The sequence below is a fragment of the Dendrobates tinctorius genome, unplaced genomic scaffold, assembly GCF_039654945.1.
Source record: "Dendrobates tinctorius isolate UK_male_01 unplaced genomic scaffold, ASM3965494v1 ptg000315l, whole genome shotgun sequence".
NCBI classification, from domain to species: domain Eukaryota; kingdom Metazoa; phylum Chordata; class Amphibia; order Anura; family Dendrobatidae; genus Dendrobates; species Dendrobates tinctorius.
In genome coordinates this window covers 575,029-598,726 of record NW_027361982.1, presented here as the reverse complement: position 1 = coordinate 598,726, position 23,698 = coordinate 575,029, and the positions used below count along the sequence as shown (strand labels likewise).

The 23,698-nt window shown below is 41.3% G+C and overlaps 1 protein-coding gene across 3 annotated transcripts in view; it reads left to right on the top strand.

The window, feature by feature from the left end:
• The first annotated feature begins 268 nt into the window (after positions 1-268).
• Positions 269-23,698, top strand: part of TBX22 (T-box transcription factor 22) — a 104,060-nt gene continuing 80,630 nt past the window's right edge. For 2 of the 3 annotated variants that reach the window (XM_073561173.1, XM_073561172.1), the window contains exon 1: positions 269-556. In XM_073561173.1, coding sequence (XP_073417274.1) covers positions 478-556 — 79 coding nt within the window. In that variant the 5' untranslated portion in view covers positions 269-477. Of the gene's footprint in view, positions 557-17,753; positions 17,808-23,698 lie in introns of those variants that run through there. The other variant, XM_073561174.1, reaches the window with a different exon arrangement.

Below are 23,698 nucleotides of genomic sequence, written 5' to 3'. Positions count from 1 at the left end.
CTGCACAACACATGCGTACCAAGGGTAGGGGTTTCAAATGAGTCAGTCACCAGAGACATTCATACTTGCATACACTTACTCCTCATAGTCTGGTAATGCAGTTTATACTGGCGCATGGCCGAGCGGCCATGCGAACCTTTTATAGCCGCGTCCTTCCGGGACCTTCCTGACCTTTCTGTTGGCCCAATCAGAGCTGGAGAAGGACCTGAGCATGTGACCTCCGATCTCCAATGAGAGATCATCCCAGGGGCTTGCTCAGTGGACCGAAAGGAGGACTTAGTCCCTGGAGTAGCTCGCTGCTGACCAGCATGCGTTGCTATAGCTGGACCAGAGGTGGCAGCAGCTACCAAACCCATGGAGGTAGTCTGGGCAGAGCGCCGGGACCGACAAGTCTGCTGAGCAGCCTCCTCTGCAGCTGGAGAGGAATGGGGGACCGCCGGAAGCAAGGCTCGGGATTCCCGCTGTGCAGCGACAGGAATGCGATGCCTAACACTCACCCTGTGCTCTTCAAGAATCCGGTCCACTTGCAGGTCCTTCCAACACAGAGACCATTCAGGTATGTGGCCTCACCATGTGCTCTTCAGGAATCTGGTCCATTCACAGGACCTTCCAACACACAGAGACCTGTCAGGACCTTACAACACCGATCATGTGACCAAACCACAGCCACATTATGTAGCTGAAACCACCCCCATATGTGGGAGGTGTGTGTGGTTAGCCAGTCCTGCCCAGCTCTCCGGCTAACCCTGTAAGTCCCCCTTATAAAAAAACAAGGCTTGTTGAACTACAAGTCCCAGAGTAACATTTCAGGCTTACAGCGATTTACAACAATGCCGGTCACTATCTCACACGCTATATACAGAGATAATATATAGGTAATATACAGCTACTGTATATACAGAGATAATATACAAATAACATACCACTATATACAGAGATAATATATAAATTATATACAGCTATATACAGAGATAATATACAGATAATATACCGCCATATACAGAGATAATATACAGATAATATACCGCCATATACAGAGATAATATACAGATTGTCATGTCCGCCATGTCTGTTATGCCGCAAGTTGCCTGGAGCAGTGTGCACGCGCGACTTACCTCATGGCTGCACGCTGTTGCTGGGTAACCATCCGTCTCTGTCTGACTCTGCAATCCGCTGTACTCCTGGAACCCCTGATCATGTGACCTTTCCTATGTTCCAGCCCTGCTCTGGTTGAGCAATCCGCTGTATTCCTGGAAACCCCTGATCATGTGACCTTTCCTATGTCCCAGCCCTGCTCTGGTTCTGCAATCCGCTGTATTCCTGGAAACCCCTGATCATGTGACCTTTCCTATGTTCCAGCCCTGCTCTGGTTCTGCAATCCGCTGTATTCCTGGAACTCCTGATCATGTGACCTGCTCTATGGTTCTACCCAGGCTGTTCTAGCAATGCTCTCTCTGATCCTGGAGGATCTGAACCCAAAGTACCTCCCTGGTCCTGACCCGGAAGTACTGGTGCTATGGTGCTATATCAGACCGCCCCTCCTTATGGTCAGGGCCGGAGTATTGTGTTGCTTGGCTGCACCCTGTATTCTGTGCCCCTGCACTCTGCTCTGTCGTGCGTCTCTGCACACGCTCTGTGCTTGTACTCTGCCTCTTGTCTCGTGCCATGTCTTGTGTTGTCTCTCCTGCCATGTTTGTCCTTTCCTTGCCTTGCCTTGTAGTACTTCCGCTGTTCTCTGCCTTTGCCTGTTTTGCCATGTCTGGTCTTTGCTATTCTGAGCCTTGTAGTGCTTCTCATGTTTCTTGTCTCTGCCTGGTTTTCTGTACTCTGCCCTATGGTGCTCTCTTGCACATTTCCATGTCTAGTCTCAAGGCTCTGCCTTGACCCGGCTCTGTGCTTCGGCCTACGCTCCGCCGCTAGACTCTGGCCTGTCGTGCTCTCCTGCACATTTCCATGCTAGTCTCAAGGTTCTCCCTTGACCCGGCTCTGGGCTTCGGCCTACGCTCCACTGCTAGCTCTGTTCTCGCTCCGACTTGGCTCTGTGTTTCTGCCTACGTTCCGCTCCATGTTCCGTACCTAGTCTTGTCTTGTTTCTCGCCTAGCCTTGCCTTGTTTCTTGCTTTGCCTTGCCTTGCTTCTTCGTGTGCCCTTTGCATGCGCCTGGCCTTCCTAGCCTCCTGCCTGTGCCTCAGCCGTGCCCGCCCAAGCCGTGCCCGCCTGCTTGTGCCTCAGCTGTGCTCGTCGGTCAGTGACAGCTGTGTCACCTGCTATGCCCCAGTCGGGTTCGCTGGAGTCTTACCCACCTGTTTGTGCTGCAGCCGGTCCAGCTAGCCAGTGCCCCAGCCGTGCTCTCTGTGCTTCCTTGCACTCACGCTGTCTTTGCACTGTGCTCTCTGTGCTTCTCTTAGCACATCTGCCCCGTGGCATACCTCCCCGTGCTTCTGTAAAAGTACAGTACACGCAGGTCTTGCCATGTGCCCTCTCGTACGTACAGGTCCTTGCCTGAACCCTGACCCTGGCGTGCCCACTGCATGAGCAGGACTCTGCCTTGAACCTGACCCTGGCATGTCTCTCTGCACGCGCAGGACTCTGCCTTGAACCCTGACCCTGGCGTGCCCTCTGCACCCGCAGGACTCTACCTTGAACCTGACCCTGGCGTGTCTCTCTGCATGCGCAGGACTCTGCCTTGAACCCTGACGCTGGCGTGCCCTCTGCACGCGCAGGACTCTGCCTTGAACCCTGACCCTGGCGTGCCCGCTGCACGCGCAGGACTCTGCCTTGAACCTGATCCTGGCCTGCCCTCTGCACGCGCAGGACTCTGCCTTGAACCTGACCCTGGCGTGTCTCTCTGCACGCGCAGGACTCTGCCTTGAACCTTGACCCTGGTGTTTCTCTCTGCACGTGCAGGACTCTGCCTTGTGCATTGGCGTGTCTTTACACACGCCTCCTTTCTTGTTTGTTGAACTTTGAACCCTGGCGTGTCCCCTACACACGCACCCTGCCTTGCACCTTGCCCTGGACCCTGGTGTGCCCTTAGCACGCCCCTGCCTGGAATCCTGCCTTGGACCTCGGCTTTTTCCCTAAGGCCTCTTTCACACTTCAGTTATTTCCATCAGTTAAAATCCGCCAAAAAGGCAGACAAGCGGATCCATTCTCAACTGATGTGAATAGATGGCACAGGATCCGTTTTTAGACGGATCCTGAAAATGAGGAAATTTAAAGGAACCGCTGGCCGGGAAGGAGAGAGAGAGAAATGGCGGATCCGTTTTTTTTCAAAATTGGCGGCTCTTGACTGATTGTCAAAAACGGAAGTGTGAAAGAGGCCTAACACGCACCATGCCTGGAGATCTGTCGTACCTCCTTGCCTGAACCCTGGTTTGCCTGCTGGATGCCCGGAACCTGCCAATCGCTGCCAGAGATCGTAAGCCTGATGACTGCGGCCTGATGTCCGGAGCTGATGTCCGCAGCCTGATGCCCTGATCATGTCGATCGTTGCCAGCTGTCCGGAGTCCGATGCCATTGTGCCTTTGCCTGTACCCAGGCGTGCCACCTGGCACGTACCATGCTATGGACCTTGGCGTGCCCACGCACGCACCTTGCCGTGTTTGCTTGTTCTCACGTTTTTGCACTGAATGTTTTCCTGAAATTGTCTTAATGAAGATACCTTGAACTAACGTCTTGTCTTGCTTCCTGCTCGTCCTTGTCATCAGACTCTCGTACCTAGTGTCTACCTGAGCCGGCCGTCTGGTGCCAGCAGTCATGGTGGCTCACCCCCTTGGTCTTGCCCCTGACACGCCTCTAGTTCTTCACAAGGTCAGCTCGCCCTAGGTGGGGGGGGGCTGCCACGACCCAGAGGGTCCACTCCAAAGAAAAATGACTCAGCGTAAGCTGACCTCGTCACACAGATAATATACCGCTATATACAGAGATAATATACAGATAATATACCGCCATATACAGGCATAATATACAGATACTATACTGATAATATACCGCTATACGCAGACATAATATACAGAGATAATATATCTTTTCACATTGCTAAATTGCACAGATCCATTCAGTCACACGATTCAACTTTTGAGACACTCTCACACATCACTTAACCATCTGCTCACAATTTCTATCCTCCTTCTCCTAGTCGCAGGAGACATTGCGCTCAACCCTAGTCCCTCATATTATAGAAAGTCAAACCCCACAACTGCTACACTCAGAAACCCCTCTAATCTTATTAATATTCCCTGCCTGCCATCTGTCTCTCTTAATTGTGCCCTTTGGAATTCTCGTTCAGTGTGTAACAAACTCGCCTTTTTTCATGACTTCTTCCTTTCTAATTCTCTTAACCTTCTGGCTCTTACTGAAACCTGGATCCAGCAGTCAGACACCACCACTGCTGCTGCTGCTCTTTCATATGGTGGACTACACTTCTCTCATACCCCAAGATTAGACAATAGAGCAGGTGGAGGCGTTGGTCTGCTCCTATCACCAAAATGTACCTTTCGGGTTATCCCTCAAGTACCTTCACTTGTATTCCCTTCTTTTGAGGTCCATGCGGTCAGACTCTACACCCCCTTCTCCATGTGAGTGGCGGTGGTATATCGTCCTGCCGACCCCTCCCATCAGTTCCTGGATCATTTTGCCACTTGGCTTCCACATTTTCTCTCCTGTGACATCCCTACCCTCATCATGGGCGATTTCAACATCCCCATTGCTCTTCCCCTCTCCCCATCTGCTACTCACCTTTTATCTCTAACCTCCTCGTTTGACCTTTCGCAGCTTACTAATTCTCCAACGCATAAAGACGGAACGCCCTCGACTTGGTCTTCTCTCGGCTTTGTGCAGTGGATGATTTTGCAAACTCCCCTCTCCCGCTCTCTGACCACAACCTTCTTTCATTCTCTATCAAGAACTGCCAGGCTGCTCAAGTCACCCCCACTGTCCATACTTATAGAAACATACAGGCCATTAACACTCAGAAACTTATGAAGAACTTGCAGTCTTCATTAGCCCCTATCTCCACCCTCTCATGTCCTGATTCTGCATTGAAGCATTACAATGAAACACTTCAAAGTGCCCCTGGATGAATTTGCACCTCCTATACATAAAACACCACAACACAGATGGTGACAACCCTGGCACACCCTGCAAACACGTTTCCTGCAGCGGTGCTCCAGGTGCGCCGAACGACTGTGGAGAAAATCCAATCTACATGAAGATTTCATCCATTATAAATTTATGCTTCGAACATACCACACTGCCCTTCACCTCTCCAAACAATCCTATTTCAACACCCTCATCACCCCACTGTCTAATAACCCAAAACGTCTCTTTGACACTTTTCATTCTCTACTCAACCCAAGAGTGCAGGCCCCAACCACGGAGCTTCGAGCTGACGATCTGGCCAATTACTTCAAAGAAAAAATTGACCAGATCCGACAGGAAATTATCTCCCAATTACCTCATACCATGCACTGTCCTCCCTCCCCCACTGCATCTAGCTCACTCTCTGATTTTGAACCAGTCACAGAAGAAGTAAGCAGGCTCCTTGCATTTTTTCGCCCAACCACTTGCACCAGTGACCCATTTCCGTCACATCTACTCCAGTCCCTTTCCCCTACTGTCACCCCTCACCTAACTAAAATACCTCTCTCTTATGGTATCTTTCCCTCATTTAAGCATGCCATCATACATCCACTACTTAAAAAACCATCCCTCGACCAAAACTGTGCCTCTAACTATAGACCTGTCTCTAATCTTCCCTTCATATCTAAACTCCTGGAACGCCTGGTCCACTCCCATCTTATCCACTATCTCTTTGATAACTCTCTTCTCGACCCTCTCCAATCAGGTTTCCGCTCTTTACACTCTATTGAAACTGCCCTCACTAAAGTCTCTAATGATCTACTAACAGCTAAATCAAATGGTCATTACTCCATGCTAATTCTCTTCGATCTCTCTGCAGCATTCGACACTGTGGATCATCAGCTCCTCCTCACTATGCTCTGTTCCATTGGCCTCAAGGACACCGTTCTCTCCTGATTCTCCTCCTATCTCTCTGACGGCTCCTTTACTGTATCTTTTGCCGGCTCCTCCTCCTCTCATCTTCCCCTTACTGTTGGGGTTCCTCACGGATCAGTCCTAGGCCCCCTCCTCTTCTCTTTGTACACTGCCCCTATTGGTCAACCAATCAGTAGATTTGGTTTCCAGTACCATCTCTATGCTGATGACCCCCAATTATAAGCTTCTTCTCCTGACATCACGCCTGCCTTTCTAGAAAACACCAGCGATTGTCTAAACGCTGTGTCTAACATCATGTCCTCCTTCTATCTGAAACTGAACCTGTCAAAGACTGAACTCCTTGTGTTTCCTCCCGCTACTAATGTACCTATACCCGACATTGCCATTTCCGTGTGTGGTTCCACTATTACTCCCCAGCAACATACCCGCTGTCTTGGGGTCATACTTGACTCCGAGCTTTCCTTTGTCCCCCACATACGATCACTGGCTCGCTCTTGTTATCTGCACCTCAAAAACATTTCTAGAATTCGACCTTTTCTTACTTTTGACTCCGCAAAAACTCTTACTGTTTCTCTTATTCATTCTCGTCTTGACGATTGTAACTCTCTTCTAATCGGTCTCCCTCTTACCAAACTCTCCCCTCTCCAATCCATCCTGAATGCTGCAGCCAGGATCATATTCCTCACCAATCGTTACACCGATGCCTCTACCTTGTGCCAGTCATTGCACTAGCTACCCATCCACTCCAGAATCCAGTACAAACTTATTACCCTCACCCACAAAGCTCTTCATGGCTCAGCACCACCCCACATCTCCTCCCTTGTTTCAGTATACCACCCTACCCGTGCCCTCTGTTCGGCTGATGACCTGAGGTTAGCATCCTCAATAATCAGAACCTCCACTTCCATCTCCAAGACTATACACTTGCTGCGCCAATTCTTTGGAATGCACTTCCGAGGTCAATATGATTAGTCCCCAATCCCCACAATTTTAAGCATGCCCTGAAAACGCATTTATTCAGACTGGCCTACCGCCTCAAAACATTAACCTAACTATCCCTGTGTGGTTCAGCCAAAAGTTTTACCATAACCAGGTTCTCCGCATCATGTTCCCACATGCTTTATGCATCCATTAGCCCTCTGTGTCTGTACTGTTACACACTTAACATTATGGCTGGCCCATACAATCAGGGCAACTGTTACCACCCACCTTTCGTGTCTCCCTTTTTCCTCATAGATTGTAAGCTTCCGAGTAGGGCCCTCATTCCTCTTGGTATCTGTTATGATCTATGTGATTATTGTTATGCTGTAATTTCTAAAGTATTGTCTGTACAAATCCCCTTCTGAAATGTAAAGTGCTGCGGAATATGTCGGCGCTATAGAAATAAAATTTTTTATTATTATTATGTTGAATCTATTTTTATTGAAAGAAAAATCAAGTAGACAGACATAGTAACAAGGTAAACATACAAAATGGTAAAGATTGTACATCATCTGAACATTTTCACATTATAACAATCCCTTATAACTTTATCACGTCTGCTTAAGGTAAAGTTTCGCATCTTCCCAATAGAATGCATGTTGAGTATACTCTGATCCACTGTCGCTACCCAAGTTCCACCCGAATGATTGACCCTTAGTATTAGTTAACCCCCCAAATTGGTTTGCATAAAACATTCTGTTTACATGAAATGGTGCGGTCAGGGGAGTAAACCTTCCTCCCATTATCTTAATTCTTAATACCATAGATGGGCAGGAGCAATGCGGTAACGGTTGTTCGAAATATCTTTTACATTTCGCAGCGGGGGTACGTTATAGAAAGAAGAAAAGAGAAGGAAAGATAAAAAAAAGAGGGGGAAGAAAGGACACAAAAATTATAATTAGAACGTTTAAGGGTAGTAAAGAAGAGAACGTGGGAGGAAGGGGAGAAAGAGGGGAATTGGGCGCTAGACTCCCGAACCGGCCCCTAAGAAGCCGCCTCAACCAGTCGGGGCAGCCCAGCAGTTTCTTTGAACAAGATCCATGGACTCCAAGTACGAATCAAGCGGGAGTTGTCCCCCTCCATCTCGGCCATCAGCTCTTCCATTCGGAAAATTTCTGCAAATTCTGACACCCATTCTGCCATGGTGTTGCCCTCCAATGGCGTGGGATTACCATACGTGCTGCAGTTATACAAAATCTGAGAATGCTCCGTTTCTGAGCTGATATGGAGCCTGGGAGGATCGAGAGGATGGCGACTTGTGGGGAAGGGGGAACATCATCACCAGTAATTGTTTGATAAGCCTGAAACACTCTCTTCCAGAAGGGCTGTATCGCGGAGCACTGCCACCATATATGGTATAGTGTGCCCCTCTCAGTTCCACATCGCCAACAAGTGTCCACCACCGACGGAAAGATAGACTTTAATGGGGGACAAATACCATCTGGTCAGTATCTTAAAATTTTTCTCCTGTGCGCCCCCGGCCAGGGACATTTTATGTGTAAATAGGTAGGCTTTGTTAAGATCCTCTACCGAGAATCTACATCCCATCTCCTCCTCCCATGCCCGGATATAGCTCGGGATCGTCTCCGAGTTCTCAACATGGAACTCTCCATATAATAGAGAGATCAAGTGGGAAGGAGGTTCTTGTTGCTGTAATAATTTTTCCAGTCTTGTCTCTAGGAGGCGAGATGTACGACCAGCTTTTATTATTATTATTATTATTACAGATAATATACTGCCATATACAGAGATAACATACAGATAATATACCGCTATATACAGAGATAATATAGAGAAAATATACCGCTATATACAGACATAATATACAGATAATATACCGCCATATACAGACATAATATAAAGATAATATACTGCTATATACAGAGATAATACAGATAATATACAGCTATATGCAGAGATAATATACTCTTACCTGTGACGGGGATAAGGGGGCATCCTCTACGTCTGGAGGAAAGAAGGTTTAAGCATAATCACAGACGCGGATTATTTACTGTAAGAGCAGTGAGACTATGGAACTCTCTGCCATATGTTGTTGTAATGAGTGATTCACTACTAAAATTTAAGAAGGGACTGGATGCCTTTCTTGAAAAGTATAATATTACAGGGTATATACACTAGTTTCCTTAACCCCTTCCTGACATCAGACGTACTATCCCGTCCATGGGACCCGGGCCCCTATGCCCATGGACGGGATAGTACGTCTACCGCGATCAGCAGCGCCCACGTGGTGAGCGCCGCTGATCGCGGCCGGGTGTCAGCTGATTATCACAGCTGACACCCGGCACAATGTGTCAGGGGCGGTCACGGACCGCCCCCCGACACGTTAACCCCTTGCACACCGCGATCAAACATGATCGCGGTGTACCGGGGGTTAAAGGGAAGCATCGGCAGGGAGGGGGCTCCCTCCGTGCTTCCCTGAGCCCCCCACGGCAGCGCAATGTGCAGCATAGCTGCGGGGGGCTCCATTCCTGCAGGCCCCCGAATCCAAGATGGTGACAGGGGCCTTCGGGGGCCTACAGGAAACTGGCTTCCTCAGTGCCTGCAAAGCGCAGGCATGAGGAAGCCTTCTGCACTGCCTGTGACAGATCTGTGACAGATCAGCGACCTGGGGACTATTTAATAAAAATAAAAAAAAAAATTAAAAAAAGTGTTAAAATAAATTTAAAAAAATCGCCAAATAAATTAGAAAAAAAAAAAAAATATTCCCCCAATAAATCCATTTTTTGGAAATAAAAAAAAAACAAAACAATAAAAGTACACATATTAGTTATCGCCGCGTCCGTAACGACCCGCCCTATAAAACTGTCCCATTAGTTAACCCCTTTAGCGAACCCCTTTAAAAATAAAAATAAAAAACAAAGCAAAAAATAATGATTTATTATCATACCGCCAAACAAAAAGTGTAATAACGCGCGATCAAAAAGACACATATAAATATCCATGGTACCGCTGAAAACGTCATCTTGTCCCGCAAAAAACGAGCTGCCACACAGCATCATCAGCGAAAAAATAAAAAAGTTATAGCTCGCACAATAAAGCGATGCAAAAATAATTATTTTTTATATAAAATAGTTTTCATTGCATAAAACTGACAAAACATAAAAAAAGACCTAATGAGGTATCGCTGTAACCATACTGACCCGAAGAATAAAACCGCTTTATCAATTTTATCGCACGCGGAATGGTGTAAACGCACCCCCCCAAAAGAAATTCATGAAACGCTGGTTTTTGTTCATTCTGCGTCCCAAAAATCGGAATAAAAAGCGATCAAAAAATGTCACGTGCCCGAAAATGGTACCAATAAATACGTCAACTCGTCCCACAAAAAATAAGACCTCACATGACTCTGGGGGTCAAAATACGGAAAAATTATAGCTCTCAATATGTGGTGATGCAAAAACTATTTTTACAATAAAAAGCGTCTTTTAGCGTGCAACAGCTGCCAAATATAAAAACCGCCATAAATAGTAAATCAAACCCCCTGTTATCACCCCCAGTTAGGGAAAAATAATAAAATTAAAAAAATGTATTTATTTCCATTTTTCCATTAGGGTTAGGGTAGGGTTAGGGCTAGGGTTAGGGTTAGGGCTAGGGTTAGGGCTGAGATTAGGGTTAGGGGTGTGTTGGGGTTCGGGTTGGAGTTAGAATTGGGGGTTTCCACTGTTTGGGCACATCAGGGGCTCTCCAAATGCAACATGGCGTCTGATCTCAATTCCAGCCAATTCTGAGTTGAAAAAGTCAAATGGTGCTCCTTCCCTTCCAAGCTCTGCCATGCGCCCAAACAGTGTTTTACCCCCACATGTAGGGTATCAGCCTACTCAGGTCAAATTGCAAAACAATTTTTGGGGTCCAATTTCTCCTGTTACCCTTAGGAAAATAAAAAATTGGGGGCAAAAATATCATTTTTGTGGAAAAAAATGATTTTTTTATTTTCACGCCTGAGCGTTATAAACTTCTGTGAAGCACTTGGGGGTTCAAAGTGCTCACCACACATCTAGATAAGTTCCGTGGGGGGTCTAGTGTCCAAAATGGGGTCACTTGTGGGGAGTTTCAATAGTTTAGGTACATCAGGGGCTCTCCAAATGCACATGACACCCGCAGACCATTCCATCAAAGTCTGCATTCCAAAACGTCACTGCTTCCCTTCCGAGCCCCGACGTGTGTCCATACAGTAGTTTTCTCCCACATATGGGGTGTCAGCGTACTCATGACAAATTGGACAACAACTTTTGGGGTCCAATTTCTCCTGTTACCCTTAGGAAAATAAAAAAATTGGGGACTAATTGATCATGTTTGTGGAAAAAATACGATTTTTTTATTTTCATGCCCGGGCATTATAAACTTCTGTGAAGCCCTTGGGGGTTCAAAGTGCTCACCACACATCTAGATAAGTTCCTTAGGGAGTCTCGTTTCCAAAATGGGGTCATTTGTGGGGGGTTTCCACTGTTTAGGTACATTAGGGGCTCTCCAAAGGCAACATGACACCCGCAGACCATTCCATCAAAGTCTGCATTTCAAAACGTCACTACATCCCTTTCGAGCCCTGACGTGTGTCCATACAGTAGTTTTTTCCCACATAATGGGGTGTCAGTGTACTCAGGACAAATTGGACAACAACTTTTGGGGTTCAATTTCTCCTGTTACCCTTGGGAAAATAAAAAAATTGGGGACTAATTGATCATGTTTGTGGAAAAAATACGATTTTTTTATTTTCATGCCCTGGCATTATAAACTTCTGTGAAGCTTTTGGGGGTTCAAAGTGCTCACCTCACATCTAGATAAGTTCCTTAGGGGGTCTAGTTTTCAAAATGGGGTCATTTGTGGGGGGGTTTGCACTGTTTAGGTACATTAGGGGCTCTCCAAAGGCAACATGACACCCGCAGACCATTCCATCAAAGTCTGCATTCCAAAACGTCACCACTTCCCTTTCGAGCCCCAACGTGTGCCCACACAGTAGTTTTCTCTCACACATATGGGGTATCAGCATACTCAGGACAAATTAGACAACAACTTTTGGGGTCCAATTTCTCCTGGTACCCTTGGGAAAATAAAAAAATGGTGACTAAAAGATCATGTTTGTGGAAAAAATACAAATTTTTTATTTTCACGCCCGGGCGTTATAAACTTCTGTGAAGCACTGGGGGGTTCAAAGTGCTCACCACACATCTAGATAAGTTCCTTAGGGGGTCTAGTTTACAAAATGGTGTCATTTGTGGGGGGTTTCCACTGTTTAGGTACATCAGGGGTTTTCCAATCGCGACATGGTGTCCGATCTCAATTCCGGCCAAAAACGTCAAATGGCGCTACTTCCCTTCCGAGCTCTGCCATGCGCCCAAGTAGTGGTTTACCCCCACATGTGGGGTATCAGCGTACTCAGGACAAATTGCACAATAACTTTTAGGGTCCTGTTACCCTTGGAAAAATAAGAATTGAGGGTGAAAAGATCATTTTTGTGGAAAAAATACGATTTTTTAATTGTACTGCTTTATGTTATAAACTTCTGTGAAGCCCTTGGGGGTTCAAAGTTCTCACCACACATCTAGATAAGTTCCTTAGGGGGTCTAGTTTCCAAAATGGTGTCATTTGTGGGGGGTTTCCACTGTTTTGGTACATCAGGGGTTTTCCAATCGCGACATGATGTCCGATCTCAATTCCAGCCAAAAACGTCAAATGGCGCTGCTTCCCTTCCGAGCTCTGCCATGCGCACAAATAGTGGTTTACCCCCACATGTGGGGTATCAGCGTACTCAGGACAAATTGCCCAATAACTTTTAGGGTCCTGTTACCCTTGGAAAAATAAGAATTGAGGGTGAAAAGATCATTTTTGTGGAAAAAATATGATTTTTTAATTGTACGGCTGTATGTTATAAACTTCTGTGAAGCCCTTGGGGGTTCAAAGTTCTCACCACACATCTAGATAAGTCCCTTAGGGGGTCTAGTTTCCAAAATGGTGTCATTTGTGGGGGGTTTCCACTGTTTTGGTACATCAGGGGTTTTCCAATCGCGACATGATATCCGATCTCGATTCCAGCCAAAAACGTCAAATGGCGCTGCTTCCCTTCCGAGCTCTGCCATGCGCCCAAATAGTGGTTTACCCCCACATGTGGGGTATCAGCTTACTCAGGACAAATTGCACAATAACTTTTAGGGTCCTGTTACCCTTGGGAAAATAAAAATTGGGGTGAAAAGATCATTTTTGTGGAAAAAATATGATAACGTACCGCTGTACGTTATAAACTTCTGTAAAGCCCTTGTGGGTTCAAAGTTCTCACCACATATCTAGATAAGTTCCTTGGAGGGTCTAGTTTAAAAAATGGGGTAACTTGTAGGGGGTTTTCACTGTTTAGGTACATCAGGGACTCTCCAAACGTGACATGGCGTCCGATCTGAATTCCAGCCAATTTTGCATTGAAAAAGTCAAACGGCGCTCCTTCCATTCTGAGCTCTGCCATGCGCCGAAACAGTCGTTCCCCCCCACATATCAGGTATCAGCGTACTCAGGACAAATTGCACAATAACTTTTGCAGTCCAATTTCTCCTGTTACCCTTGGTAAAATAAAAAAAATTGAACCTGAAGTATTTTTTTTGTGAAAAAAAGTTAGATGTTCATTTTTTTTTAAATATTCAAAAAAATTCCTGTGACGCAACTAAAGGGTTAATAAACTTCTTGAATGTGGTTTTGAGCACCTTAAGGGGTGCAGTTTTTATAATGGTGTCACTTTTGGGTATTTTCTATCCTATAGACCCCTCAAAGTGGCTTCAAATGTGATGTGGTCCTGAAAATAAAATGGTGTTGTAAAAATGAGAAATCGCTGGTCAACTTTTAACCCTTATAACTTCCTAACAAAAAAAAATTTTGGTTCCAAAATTGTGCTGATGTAAAGTAAACATGTGGGAAATGTTAGTTAGCAAGTTTTTTGTGTGCCGTATCTTTGTGATTTAAGGGCATAAAAATTCAAATTTGGAAAATTGCGAAATTTTCAAAATTTTCGCCAAATTTCCATTTTTCTCACAAATAAACGCAAGTTATTTGAATGAAATTTTACCACTAACATGAAGTACAATATGTCACGAGAAAACAATGTCAGAATCACCGGGATCCATGGAAGCGTTCCAGAGTTATGACCTCATAAAGGGACAGTGGTCAGAATTGTAAAAATTGGCCCGGTCATGAACGTGCAAACCACCCTTGGGGGTGAAGGGGTTAATATTGCGTTGATCCAGGGAGCTAGTCTGATTGCCGTATGTGGAGTCAGGAAGGAATTTTTTTCCCCAATGTGAAGCTTACTGTTTGCCAAATGGTTTTTTTTTCCTTCCTCTGGATCAACATGTTAGGGCAAGTTAGGATAGGATATGGGTTGAACTAGATGGACTTAAAGGCTATGTGCACACGGTGCGGATTCTGCTGCGGTTCCGCAGCGTTTCAGGCTCTGCGGGTCCGCAGCAGATTTAGGTGCGTTGTACAGTACCTTTATTTCCTATGGAAATTAAAAAACGCTGTACACATGCTGCATATTTTTCCGCGCGGTTTTGCTGCGGTTTACAATCCGCAATGTTTGGTGCAGAAGCGCTGCAGTTTTACACCTCATCCATTATGAGGTGTAAAAGCGCAGGGCAAAACCGCAGATAAACCGCAGGATTTTTGTCCTGCGGATTTACATGCGGTTTTCTCTCCAAAATCCGCACACCAAAAAAACGACGTGTGCACATAGCCAAAGTCTTCCTTCAACCTTAATAACTATGTTACTATGTTACATAATATACCGCTATATACAGAGATAAACAGATCATATACCGCCATATAGAAACATAATATACAGATAATATTCTGCTATATACAGACATAATATACAAATATATCGCCATATACAGAGATAATATACAGATAATATACAGCTATATATAGAGATAATATACAGCTATATGCAGAGATAATATACACATAATATACCGCTATATACAGAGATAATAAACAGATCATATACCGCCATATACAGAGATAATATACAGATAATATACAGCTATATATAGAGATAATATACAGCTATATGCAGAGATAATATACACATAATATACCGCTATATACAGAGATAATAAACAGATCATATACCGCCATATAGAGACATATTATACAGATGATATTCTGCTATATACAGACATAATATACAAATATATCGCCATATACAGAGATAATATACAGATAATATACAGCTATATATAGAGATAATATACAGCTATATGCAGAGATAATATACACATAATATACCGCTATATACAGAGATAATAAACAGATCATTTACCGCCATATAGAGACATATTATACAGATGATATTCTGCTATATACAGACATAATATACAAATATATCGCCATATACAGAGATAATATACAGATAATATACAGCTATATATAGAGATAATATACAGCTATATGCAGAGATAATATACACATAATATACCGCTATATACAGAGATAATAAACAGATCATATACCGCCATATAGAGACATATTATACAGATGATATTCTGCTATATACAGACATAATATAGAAATATATCGCCATATACAGATAATATACCGCTATATATAGAGATAATACAGATAATATACCACCATATAAAGATAATATACAGCCATACAGTTTGAAAATAAGTACCTGATACACTTCCGATTTTGCAGGTTTTCCCACCTACAAAGAATGGAGAGGTCTGTAATTTTTATCGTATGTACACTTCACCTGTGAGAGACAGAATCTGACAATAAAATGCAGAAAATCACATTGTATTATATTTACATATTTAATTTGCATTTTATTGCATGAGATAAGTATTTGATACGATAGAGAAACAGAACTTTGGTTCAGAAACCTTTGTTTGCAATTACAGAGGTCAGACTTTTCTGGTAGTTCTTGACCAGGTTTGCACACACTGCAGCAGGGATTTTGGCCCCCTCCTCCATACAGATCTTCTCCAGATCTTTGAGGTTTCGGGGCTGTCACTGAGCAACATTGAATTTCAGCTCCTCCAAAGATTTTCTATTGGGTTCAGGTCAGGAGACTGGCTAGGCCTCTCCAGGAACTTGAAATGCTTCTTACGGAGCCACTCCTTAGTTGCCCTGGCTGTGTTTCTTGTCATTGTCATGTTAGAAGACCCAGCCATGATCCATCTTCAATGCTCTTACTGAGGGAAGGAGGTTGTTGGCCAAAATCTTGAGATACATGACTTCATCCATTCTCGCTACAATACAATGCAGTCGTCATGCCCCCTTTACAGAAAAGCAATCAACAAAGTATGATGTTCCCCCACCATGCTTCATGGTTGTTTTGGCGTTCTTAAGGTTGTACTTATCCTTCATCTTCCTCCAAACATGGCGAGTGGAGTTGATACCAAAAAGTTATATTTTGGTGCCATCTGACCACATAACCTTCTTCCATACCTCCACTGGATCATCCAGATGGTCATTGGTGAACTTCAAACATTCCTGGACATGTTCTGGTGTGAACAGGGGGGAACCTTGTGTGCCCTGCAGGATATTAATCCATGACGGTGTATTGTGTTACTAACAATAATGTCATGAGACTGTGGTCCCCGCTTTCTTCAGGTCCTCCGGTGTAGTTCTGGGCTGATTCCTGACCTTTCTCAGAATCATCCTTTCCCCATGAGGTGAAATCCTGCATGGAGCTCCAGACCGAGGAAGATTGACAGTTTCTTACATTTTCTAATAATTGTGCCAATAGTTTTTGTCTTGTAAAAGGGAAAAAAAGACCAATACAAAAATAGGTGTACACACCTGGTAAATAATAATCAATGAATACAAAACTTTATTTCATAACTATGGATATGCAAACACATTAAAAACAGTTAAAAACATGTAAATACAACACAATCACTATCCAACACCCCTATTACTATAGCAAACACCTAAATGGCCACAAATGTAGTAAGGAGCAATGAACAAACAATATGTGTAAGACTCTTGATTGGTATATACATATATTCACCCCTATGTAGAATGGAAATAATAATCATGCATGGTATAGAGGTCACACAAAGACCGGGTAACGAAGGCTGAATAATAGGAGCAAATCAAATCGTGCTGCACTTGCATGCCTAACCATTGACAGAGAGAGCTTCGTAGTCAATACTACCTCATGTGCTCCATAAGCGCTCCAGGAAAATAGCATAGTGAGCAAAAGGAGCGCAAGGATCAGGGGTGTGAGGAGAACCCACGTGTATCGCTGCCCTGCGACAGCTTCATCAGGAGTAGGCACACGATTATTACTGCCATTCTACATAGAGGTGAATATATGTATATACCAATCCAAGAGTCTTACAAATATAGATTATGAAATAAAATTTGGTATTCTTTGATTATTTACCAGGTGTGCACACCTACTTTTGTATTGGTCTTTTTCTCCCTTTTACATGTACTTTGTCTTCCATACAAAGTGTAGCACCCTGATGTGCACTTAGCTTGGTGTTTCTCTATATTATTCCATCATAGGTGCGGCCTAGTTTATTTATTATAACAGTAGTTGCCTTCTCACCAAGCTGCTTGCCTATTGTCCTGCAGCCCATCCCAGCCTTGTACAGGTCTACAATTCTGTCCCTGGTGTCCTTACACACTTAGACAGTTCTTTGGTCTTGGCCATTGTGGATAGGTTGTACTGTGATTGAGTGTGTGGACAGGTGTCTTTTATACAGGTAACAAGGTCAAACAGATGCAATTAATACAGGAAATGGCAGAGGAGGTTTCTTAGGCCGGGGTCACACTAACCGACGCAAAATACGGTCAGTATTTTACATGCGTAATACGGATGAATGACCCCTAAACAGTGCTCCGTATGTCATCCGTAATCAAGGTGTGGTCGCGTATTTTGCGTATGTCAGCATCCGTATGTAATCCGTATGGCATCCGTATGGCGAGATTTTCTCGCAGGCTTGCAAAATGGACATATAATGGAGCCCTATGACAGGGTTTCTAACAGAAACGGAAGAATAGATATAGACACATAGAATGCATATATATATATATATATATATATATATATATATATGTATTCTATGTGTCTATATCTATTCTTTTGTTTCTTTATTAAACCTGTCAGGGTGAGATTACTGTATAGTGCACTGAATCGCCGGCTTTTCTAAAAGACACCGGGTGCGTATTGCTCGCAGGTCACACGTGTGGTCCGTGTGTAATGCGTATTTTTTGCGCACCCATAGACTTGCATTGGCGTATTACGGCCGTAGTACGCTGACAGTCCCAGCATGCTGCGATTGGCACGGAGCGTAGAATACGGATGAGAAATATACGGCTGGTGCGAGGGACCCCATAGAGAATCATTGGTCCGTGTGTAATGCGTGCTTTTAGCGCCTCTCACTCTCCCGTATTCCTCGCCAGTGTGACTCCGGCCTTACAGAAAAACTAACAGGTCTGTCAGAGCCAGAATTCTTGCTGGTTGGTCGGTGATCAAATACTAATTTCATGCAATAAAATGCAAATTAATTATGTAACAATCATACAATGTAATTTTCTGGATTTTATTGTCAGATTCTGTCTCTCACAGGTGAAGTGTACCTATCATAAAAATTACAGGCCTCTCCAGTCTTTGTAGGTGGGAAAACATGCAAAATTGGCAGTGTATCAAATACTTATTATCCCCACTGTATATGGTGATATATTACTCGTATATTATCTCTGTATATGACAGTATATTATCTGTATTTTACATGCAGAGTATATATGGCGGTATATTATCTGTATTTTACATGCACAGTATATATGGTGGTATATTATCTGAATTTTACATCTACAGTATATATGGCGGTATATTATCTGAATTTTACATCTACAGCATATATGGCGGTATATTATCTGTATTTTACATCTACAGTATATATGGCGGTATATTATCTGTATTTTACATGCACAGTATATATGGTGGTATATTATCTGAATTTTACATCTACAGTATATATGGCGGTATATTATCTGAATTTTACATCTACAGTATATATGGCGGTATATTATCTGAATTTTACATCTACAGCATATATGGCGGTATATTATCTGTATTTTACATCTACAGTATATATGGCGGTATATTATCTGTATTTTACATGCACAGTATATATGGTGGTATATTATCTGAATTTTACATCTACAGTATATATGGCGGTATATTATCTGAATTTTACATCTACAGTATATATGGCGGTATATTATCTGAATTTTACATCTACAGTATATATGGCGATGGCGGTATATTATCTGTATTTTACATCTACAGTATATATGGCGGTATATTATCTGAATTTTACATCTACAGTATATATGGCGGTATATTATCTGAATTTTACATCTACAGCATATATGGCGGTATATTATCTGTATTTTACATCTACAGTATATATGGCGGTATATTATCTGTATTTTACATGCACAGTATATATGGTGGTATATTATCTGAATTTTACATCTACAGTATATATGGCGGTATATTATCTGAATTTTACATCTACAGTATATATGGCGGTATATTATCTGAATTTTACATCTACAGTATATATGGCGATGGCGGTATATTATCTGTATTTTACATCTACAGTATATATGGCGGTATATTATCTGAATTTTACATCTACAGTATATATGGCGGTATATTATCTGAATTTTACATCTACAGTATATATGGCTGTATATTATCTGTATTTTACATCTACAGTATATATGGCGGTATATTTTCTGTATTTTACATCTACAGTATATATGGCGGTATATTATCTGTATTTTACATCTACAGTATATATGGCGATGGCGGTATATTATCTGTATTTTACATCTACAGTATATATGGCGATGGCGGTATATGATCTGTATTTTACATCTACAGTATATGATCTGTATTTTACATCTACAGTATATATGGTGATGGCGGTATATGATCTGTATTTTACATCTACAGTATATGATCTGTATTTTACATCTACAGTATATGTGGCGGTATATTATCTGTATTTTACATCTACAGTATATATGGCGGTATATTATCTGTATTTTACATCTACAGTATATATGGCGATGGCGGTATATGATCTGTATTTTACATCTACAGTATATGATCTGTATTTTACATCTACAGTATATATGGCGGTATATTATCTGTATTTTACATCTACAGTATATATGGCGGTATATTATCTGCATTTTACATGCACAGTATATATGGTGGTATATTATCTGAATTTTACATCTACAGTATATATGGCGATGGCGGTATATTATCTGTATTTTACATCTATAGTATATATGGCGGTATATTATCTGTATTTTACATCTACAGTATATATGGTGATGGCGGTATATTATCTGTATTTTACGTCTACAGTATATATAGCTGTATTTTATCTGTATTTTACATCTACAGTATATATGGCGATGGCGGCACATTATCTGTATTTTACATCTACAGAATATGATCTGTATTTTACATCTACAGTATATGTGGCAGTATATTATCTGTATTTTACATCTACAGTATATATGGCGGTATATTATCTGCATTTACATGCACAGTATATATGGTGGTATATTATCTGAATTTTACATCTACCGTATATATGGCGGTATATTTTCTGTATTTTACATCTACCGTATATATGGCGGTATATTTTCTGTATTTTACATCAACAGTATATATGGCGATGGCGGTATATTATCTGTATTTTACATCTACAGTATATATGGCGGTATATTATCTGCATTTTACATGCACAGTATATATGGCAGTATATTATCTGTATTTTACATCTACAGTATATATGGTGGTATATTATCTGAATTTTACATCTACAGTGTATATGGCTGTATATTATCTGTATTTTACATCTACAGTATATATGGCGATGGCGGTATATTAGCTGTATTTTACATGTACAGTATATAAGGCGGTATATTATCTGTATGTTACATCTACAGTATATATGGCGGTATATTATCTGTATTTTACATCTACAGTATATGTGGCTGTATATTATCTGTATTTTACATCTACAGTATATATGGCGGTATATTATCTGTATTTTACATCTACAGTATATGTGGCTGTATATTATCTGTATTTTACATCTGCAGCATATATGGCGGTATATTATCTGTATTTTACATCTACAGCATATATGGCGGTATATTATCTGTATTTTACATCTACAGTATATGTGGCTGTATATTATCTGTATTTTACATCTACAGTATATATGGCGGTATATTATCTGTATTTTACATCTACAGTATATATGGCGATGGCGGTATATTATCTGTATTTTACATCTACAGTATATATGGCGGTATATTATCTGTATTTTACATCTACAGTATATATGGCGATGGCGGTATATGATCTGTATTTTACATCTACAGTATATGATCTGTATTTTACATCTACAGTATATATGGCGGTATATTATCTGTATTTTACATCTACAGTATATATGGCGGTATATTATCTGCATTTTACATGCACAGTATATATGGTGGTATATTATCTGAATTTTACATCTACAGTATATATGGTGATGGCGGTATATTATCTGTATTTTACATCTATAGTATATATGGCGGTATATTATCTGTATTTTACATCTACCGTATATATGGTGATGGCGGTATATTATCTGTATTTTACATCTACAGTATATATAGCTGTATTTTATCTGTATTTTACATCTACAGTATATATGGCGATGGCGGCACATTATCTGTATTTTACATCTACAGTATATATGGTGGTATATTATCTGAATTTTACATCTACAGTGTATATGGCTGTATATTATCTGTATTTTACATCTACAGTATATATGGCGATGGCGGTATATTAGCTGTATTTTACATCTACAGTATATGTGGCTGTATATTATCTGTATTTTACATCTGCAGCATATATGGCGGTATATTATCTGTATTTTACATCTACAGCATATATGGCGGTATATTATCTGTATTTTACATCTACAGTATATGTGGCTGTATATTATCTGTATTTTACATCTACAGTATATATGGCGGTATATTATCTGTATTTTACATCTACAGCATATATGGCGGTATATTATCTGGATTTTACATCTACAGCATATATGGCGGTATATTAACTGGATTTTACATCTACAGTATATATGGCGGTATATTATCTGTATTTTACATCTACAGTATATGTGGTGGTATATTATCTGTATTTTACATCAACAGTATATGTGGCGGTATATTATCTGTATTTTACATCTACAGTATATATGGCGGTATATTATCTGTATTTTACATCTACAGTATATATGGCGATGGCGGTATATTATCTGTATTTTACATCTATAGTATATATGGCGGTATATTATCTGTATTTTACATCTACAGTATATATGGTGATGGCGGTATATTATCTGTATTTTACATCTACAGTATATATAGCTGTATTTTATCTGTATTTTACATCTACAGTATATATGGCGATGGCGGCACATTATCTGTATTTTACATCTACAGAATATGATCTGTATTTTACATCTACAGTATATGTGGCAGTATATGATCTGTATTTTACATCTACAGTATATATGGCGGTATATTATCTGCATTTACATGCACAGTATATATGGTGGTATATTATCTGAATTTTACATCTACCGTATACATGGGGGTATATTTTCTGTATTTTACATCTACCGTATATATGGCGGTATATTTTCTGTATTTTACATCTACAGTATATATGGCGATGGCGGTATATTATCTGTATTTTACATCTACAGTATATATGGTGGTATATTATCTGAATTTTACATCTACAGTGTATATGGCTGTATATTATCTGTATTTTACATCTACAGTATATATGGCGGTATATTATCTGTATTTTACATCTACAGTATATGTGGCTGTATATTATCTGTATTTTACATCTGCAGCATATATGGCGGTATATTATCTGTATTTTACATCTACAGCATATATGGCGGTATATTATCTGTATTTTACATCTACAGTATATATGGCGGTATATTATCTGTATTTTACATCTACAGTATATGTGGCTGTATATTATCTGTATTTTACATCTACAGTATATATGGCGGTATATTATCTGGATTTTACATCTACAGCGTATATGGCGGTATATTATCTGGATTTTACATCTACAGCATATATGGCGGTATATTATCTGGATTTTACATCTACAGTATATATGGCGGTATATTATCTGTATTTTACATCTACAGTATATGTGGTGGTATATTATCTGTATTTTACATCAACAGTATATGTGGCGGTATATTATCTGTATTTTACATCTACAGCATATATGGCGGTATATTATCTGGATTTTACATCTACAGTATATATGGCGGTATATCATCTGTATTTTACATCTACAGTATATGTGGTGGAATATTATCTGTATTTTACATCAACAGTATATGTGGCTGTATATTATCTGTATTTTACATCTGCAGCATATATGGCGGTATATTATCTGTATTTTACATCTACAGCATATATGGCGGTATATTATCTGTATTTTACATCTACAGCATATATGGCGGTATATTATCTGTATTTTACATCTACAGTATATATGGCGGTATATTATCTGTATTTTACATCTACAGCATATATGGCGGTA